At 48.2% G+C, this 6,766-nt stretch overlaps 1 protein-coding gene across 1 annotated transcript in view; it reads left to right on the top strand.

Annotated features, from left to right (window-relative positions):
• Positions 1-3,065: 3,065 nt before the first annotated feature.
• The window catches only part of LGALS9 (galectin 9), a 9,954-nt gene continuing 6,253 nt past the window's right edge, over positions 3,066-6,766 (top strand). The window contains exons 1-4 of the mRNA XM_019511049.1: positions 3,066-3,347; positions 3,954-3,989; positions 4,657-4,742; positions 6,014-6,176. Of these exons, the coding sequence (XP_019366594.1) occupies positions 3,279-3,347; positions 3,954-3,989; positions 4,657-4,742; positions 6,014-6,176 (354 nt within the window). The 5' untranslated portion in view covers positions 3,066-3,278. The remainder of the gene's footprint in view (positions 3,348-3,953; positions 3,990-4,656; positions 4,743-6,013; positions 6,177-6,766) is intronic.

The raw sequence follows: 6,766 nt of genomic DNA, 5'->3' as shown, positions 1-6,766 counted from the left end.
AGGATGTTGACATTGGCCAGTCCATTAAGGATGGCCTCTTTAATAGATAGAAAGAGAGAGGAGGAGAAAGGAGCCAGTACCTAGACTAGCTTGGGTTTTGATTTCATTGAAGTCAGTGGCTCACTGCTCAATATAAACAGAAGTTAGCGTTGATCCCAATTCCTTGCACATCAGTCCTGGGCCAGGTTCCTGTGCAGCAGGTTAAGAGTGCCTGTGTTGCAGGACATGCTGTCTTTCAGACCAGACTTAAACCTGACTTTTGACCATTTCTGGGTGTTACAGATTCAATGGCTCTTTCTGCAAGAGGGAGTGGCATGAAGATGGAGATATTGAAGAACCAGAGGCATCAACATAAGAAAGCCCATAAACCACATGTTAAGGGTACTTATTGAACTGGGGGCTTTCCTAGCCTGGAGCTGCAATAAGGACCATACCCTAAATCACAGCGGGTGGTACTGTCCCAGTCCCTGAGTATGCCTATTGCAGCAAGGCAGCTCATGGAACAAGGCACTTAGTTTGAGTAAGGGTCAGAGATGATCTGCTCTCAGATGATTTGCTTAGGGTCACACAACAGATTCATGGAAGAGCCAGGACTAGGACCCAGACCACTTCTCTGGTATTAGACCTTGCCACTTCCACAGGGTTATTTGTTAGCCCAGGGGTTTTCAACCTTTCTGGATCAGTGTACCCCCAGTGGCTGGATGCAGAGTGGGCTGGGGGGTGGCACGCAGCTGAACGCAGAGCAGCGGCAGGTACCGCGTGCAAGCTTCCCCTGCGTCCGGCTGGGTGGGCGGCATCTGCGTGGCAGCTTGGGACGTTGCATGGTGGCACTCCATCCCTGCCCCCTGCACATACCCTCTCGGGCCTTTTCAAGTACCCCAGCTGACACCCCGTGTTAGCTAATAAGCCTGTTAATTCAGCTTCTTGGACTAATTTTCTTCCTCCCATCCTCATTTCATGTAAAATTATTGGATTCCTCTACCAGCTGACCAAATGTTTAATTTCATTTCTTTTTTCCACTTTACCATTCTAAGAAAATGAAAAAATGGAATATAGCAAAGTAGGGCTGGAAGGGACCTCTGGCAGTTGCATCTAGTCCAACCCTCTGCTCAAAGCAGGTCATCCCGGTCTGAACCATCCTAGACAAGGGCTTGTCTAATCTAGCCTTAAATACTTCATGAACAACCCTCACACCAACTACCAGTACCATAACTTGCCACAGGTGAAGCATGGGGACGAGGATACTGTTGATGTCTTGTGTCAGCAGGTGCAATGTGTCCTGCAGCTCTTCCTGAGAGCTGTTACCTGCTTCCTTTGTGCTCTCCTGCTACATCTTGATGCAAAACAAATAGAGGGGAAGCCAAGAATTTTAAAAAAAAACCTTTCCAGTTCACGAGTTCCTCAGGGCTCAGTTAATCCTTATTTACACCCCATTAATTTTATATGCATGCCTTTGATCAAAGGGCACCTTATTTATGGCTACTCACTCCAAGACTCCAGCATCAATCGCTTAGTCCTTGTACTTCCTTGATTGATGGATTTTTTCCATCAATCAATCAATTCTTATTTATGCATCATCAGTTACATATTCACTGTCCTCAGACTTAACAAATCAGTGAGGCTTCCCTGTTGGTACCCTCCAGCTGGCCCCACCATCGGCAGCCTGTCGGCTCCCCAGAGTCTCCGCCGCCGCGGGCTCCACAGCCACTCCCTGCAAAAAAAGGCTTATCCCACGTCCCAATCCCAGCACCAGTGGGTAGACAACTCTTTTCCACCAGTTACTCTTGCCAGCTTCCACTCCGACCACCTGAGGCTCATCACTGGGCCAGGACCCAGGTTCATCATGCTCCTGGACTTTCTCTGTGCCTCCGCACAGAAATATACTGCTCTCCTCCAGGAGACCGTGCACCCCCCTCTCCAGGGGTGTTGTGACTCAGCCCTCTTTCTTTTGGGCTTGCTGGGACTCCCAGGGCCCAAACAACCACGATTCCCCAGCCACTTGTGTGAGAGGGATGAAGGCAAGAAGGGGTTAAAGAAAAGTTTACTTTGCTAAAGCAGGGGCTAGAGCAGCCTGCATTGCCACTGGAGCAACCTCAGAAAGGAATTGAGGCACGCCCTGCCCCTTTTTCAAGAAGCAGCTCACATGCCTATAAGAAAAGGGGTCCACAGCTGAAAGGGGTCAAGAGTAGCAGTTCAAAAGGGAAAGAAAAAGAGAGAGACGGAGGAAGCCGGAAGCTCAGTGGATCCAGGTGCAGCGGAGGAGCTGGACTCGGAGCCCCGAGGGAGACAGAGCAGAAACCTCCTGAGGTCCCACAGGTCTGGTGAGAGCTCTGGAGTAGGAGCAAGAGGGCGGGTGAAGAGTTAATACAAGAGCACTAAAGCCTGTTACGAGATCCAGAAGCTAGAACAAAGCTGACAAGTCATGTCTATTTCTACCCCTTGCAGAAGGATGTAGAGCAGGACTCGCTCCATTGTCCTAGGATTCCAGGTGACTTGTAGCAGAAAGGCTGTCCGGGCACACCATGCACAATAACAGTAGGCTGCCAAAAGGGAACCTAGAAAATAGAGGTGCCCGTGCCCTGATGCATCGTATTGGCACAGATACAAAGAAAACTGAAATTATTGGCAATCGGCTTTTTGAGGCTGATGTGGCCAATAATTTTGCCAATAAATGCTGCGTGCATGTGCACAGCACACAGGCGGCCAGGAGTGCAGTCCAGCCCAGCAGCGTGGAGAGCAGCATCCGGCTGGTAAGTCTGTTATGGTGAAAGGGGCACGGGGGGGGCACTGCCCCATGCCCCCTGGACCAGCTGCTCAAAGCTCAGTCCCACGTCCTGCCCCAGCCCCAAACCCCACTCCCTACCTCACCACAGAAGCCTCAATCTGCCCCCCCACCCCTTCCCCCCCCCTCAACAGACTTACCAGCTGGACGCTGTTCTCCATGCTGCTGGGCGACATATCTTCCATCAGATTGGTATCAGCTGATACGGCTCGTTAAAAATTGACCATCAGTATTGGCACACCCTTAACTAGAAAAAAGTCAGTGTCTGAGCACCCTGCATGATTTTCCATGGCAGAAGTGCAGAGATTCACTTTTCCTGTGTTGCTGCTGCCTCCTAGTGAGTACTTTTTTAATGACCAAGATTATCTTTTGCTTTTCAGTACAGTGCTCCTCTACTTTTGCAGCAAGACCCTGGACTGGGAGCGAGTAAAAGTGATGCCAAATTCATTTGATTTTATTGGGGGAAGTTTTCCTCCTCCCACACCCTTTTGATACCATGGGCCAAGTTTTGTTCTTTGTTTTTCAGCTTGGTGGAGCGTCTCCCACTCCGGAGTCCTACATGAGTGTAAGTTGTGAATCCATTTGCGCTTGGTGAAGGAATTCCCCCACTGTAGTTGTCTGTATACAACTGAGCCAAGTTGCAGTTTTAGTGTAAACTCTGTTAGTTCTAGTTGCTTGAAGCATTGATCCAGATTTTAACCCTCTCAGAATAACTTCTGGACACACCCCTAGAAGTTTGCCAGCACCTTCTGCTTCAGCAGTAGTTGAATTAGCCTTGAAAAATGCAGACCTCTAAGAATAGTCAACACCTGGAAAGACTGCGTTATCCAACCGTGCAGTTTCTGCAGCCTGAGAGTAAAGTTTCCAAAGAGACTGCTGGTACATAGCTCAGAACAGGACTTGTCCTGTGATTATTTTGGACAGATACAGAGCTTTTCAGCTGTTTTTTCAAAGAGAATCTAGAGTAGCACTGTATTACTGGAACTTCCTCCCTTCCCAGTCTAAATCAATATATGCATAGCAGAGTTTTTGACAAATACATATGGCTAAAAACTTCATAATGGAAACGCTGGCTTATGATATTTGTGAGACCACTTTTGTTGTCATTTGGCAGCTGGGAGGCACTTGAATGTTTACATAACCCATCTTTTTCCTTTCCCTTTACCTGTAGTGTAGCGCTGCCTTTGGTTGGCACTCACAGGATGACGTAAGTCTTTGCATCTTAGTTTTGCTGTGAATGTTCTTGCGGTGAGAATATTTTAAGCTCTGAAAGGCCAGAACAAGAATTCCAGATCAAGACATGAGCTCTAGACAGCCCGGAGATAGGGAATCACGAGGAGTGGCTTCTCTTTGTCAAGACATTGGCCAAGAATACTGCCCACCATGCTGTCTGGCTGTTGAGCAGTTATTTTAGAAGCCAGTGATTTTCCTGTGGGACTTGTTCTGTAGTTCACTGGCAAGCCTGCCTGCAAGGTTTGAGGCTCCTTTTAGAAAGAAAGAGTTTAGGGGGCTGCGTTTCTGCACAGGAGTATCAGCAGTGTGCACAGTACCACTCAGCGGCGTGGAACAAGGCTCTTTCCCATCAGGATCTGAGCATTAACATCACTGACACTGCAATATTGATATATTCAGTAGTGCTTACTCTAGAGTGCAGGGCAGCGATCACTGCCATTGCAAGGCTCTGTGTGGTCTCTACAGGCGAGAGGCTCAAGAGCGTTAAATAACAGATCAAAAACATCAGGGTGCTTTCCGGGGTCTGCCAGAGTTCATCTGCAATCTTTTAGCTAAGCTGGGCTCCCCACTGGGAAAAGCAAGAGGCGAATGTGCTCTCAGCACTGTGTAAAACCAGCTTTCTTCTTTCCTCTCCCTACCAGCAGCCTGTGTGCAAGCCCATTACTGGAGGACTCCTTCCCCCCAAGTCCATTACGATCAGTGGGAAAGTTCCTTCTAACAGCGACAGGTAAAGCGGCAGGGGCAGGAGGGGGCTTGAAGGCTGCACTGCAGCTAGATTTCGATTTTGTGAGGCTCTGCAGAAGTGACAGATTGTCAGCCAAAGGTTTTCTCTCCACCAGCATGAAGTCATAGGTCTGTTTTCAAAGCTCTCTGCCCTGATGCTCCAGCCTGCAGGTCCTCTGACAAGCGCATATCTCCAGTTGACTCGGCTGCACAGATTCCATTTGAATCTGTTTCTTCTGGTGTTCCTCAGAGGCTGGTGCAACTTTTCTTCCTGTCCGCAGCACCCAAAAACACAGCCTAATTGGCTGATGATCTGGGGACCTGAACCACCATCGGTGGGCCGCACTGGAAATCTTTCTGTTAAACTCACTGAGAATCAATGCAGGTGTCTCCGCGTTCACTGCAAGCCATATTGTATCATTAGGAGCAGGTTTGTGCCTTTTGCTTGCAGTCTGCAGTGTTTTGACCCTGACTCCACAAGTATTACCCAGGATATTCCGCTCATTTCAGCGCGACTCAGTGTGATGGTTGGGGTCTTTCAGCCTGGAACCAGGGTATTTGCCCAAGCATTTTGCTGAGTGCTGCTGTAATCATCTAGGCATTCAACATATACAACTGCAGACAGTTACATGCTGCAGACAGGAAGAAAATAAGGCAAATAAGGCAAAGCTTCTTTGGGGAACTCAGTGAAGGAAGTGACATTGCAGCAGGTGAATTCATTCTTGGGATGCTACACTGGAACCAGAGAGCTGTGGGTTGCAAAGGGCACCACACCACTGCTGTGTCATATAGAGAAGCGCTGTGCACGTATAGGCAAAATTGTACCCACTTTATGGAACGAAAGCTAAGCTCCATTATGCATAAACACAGAACAAGAGGTGATCGCTTTTAAGCTCAGGCAGCTTTGAAGGACTGAGTCTTTGGACAGGTTTCGGACAAGTGCTTATTGTATTTTGCACCAGAAATGAACTGCAGGCATAAAAGGCAGCTAGCAGATATCTGACTGATTTGTAGTCGCACACAGGTAATCACAACCTAGTTGGAAGCCTATGGCTCCCACCTATAAAACAAAAGGGAGCTTCAGCAGCTCAGCGCAGCACAGTAGTATAACCGCCAAGAGGTGGCTAACCAAGCCAGCAGCAAGTGGTAGCTACAAGATTAGCCTAATTCTGTACTTTTCTAGAACATTACAATACCTCAGTCTGAACGGTGGACATTTTGGTGTAGTTGCGGTCTGATGCATGCAGTTCATCTCACTGGGATTTGTGTGCTTAGGTTCAACATTAACCTGAAGTCCGGCGATGACATTGCATTCCATCTGAACCCAAGGTTTGATGAGAACGTCATTGTCCGAAACTCGTTTCTGAATCAGACCTGGGGGACGGAGGAGCGTGATATGCCGGGCACAATGCCACTCGCACAGGGACAGGACTTCACTGTAAGCAGATCCCTTTTAAAACATGCCACCCGTTACACCCTCGGAGAACAATGATGACCTGTTGGCCTGTCAGTCCTTTATGTTAGCACTTTTTCATGTCCTTGTGCAAAGGTATTTAGCCAAATTCACAGATTCATTAGCATCTGACAGGACCCATGAGTGCTTCTGTTATGGCCTTGAACTTGCAACCTCTGGCCTATTAAAGGTGCACTGTAACTTATGCCCACTCCATCCCAGCCCCCACTCAGTGAGCAACAGCTCCAGAGCCATCCGTCACATACTGCTAGCTAGTGCTCACCTCAACCCCATGACAAGCTAGTCAGCGTTGCTCCCCCAGCTTAGAGAGGGGGAGAAAACCAAGATAGCAATGGGGCTTCCCTGGGCCTGTCTACACGCATGCTCAAGTATGCAGTAGCCTATTTAACTATGCATTACAACATCACATAAAAAACCATGCAGTGACGCTAATGCACATTAAAATAGGCTACTGTGCATTAAGCATAACTTTTTAAAAATGTGTGCTTTCAGTGCTGCACATTAGGGGAGCCTAATATGCATTCATTTAGTACCTCACATTGGAGGTACTAAGT

This window comes from Gavialis gangeticus, unplaced genomic scaffold (genome assembly GCF_001723915.1).
Source record: "Gavialis gangeticus isolate Ggan-Ray unplaced genomic scaffold, GavGan_comp1, whole genome shotgun sequence".
Lineage (NCBI taxonomy): Eukaryota > Metazoa > Chordata > Crocodylia > Gavialidae > Gavialis > Gavialis gangeticus.
This window is presented reverse-complemented; position numbering and strand designations above follow the sequence as displayed.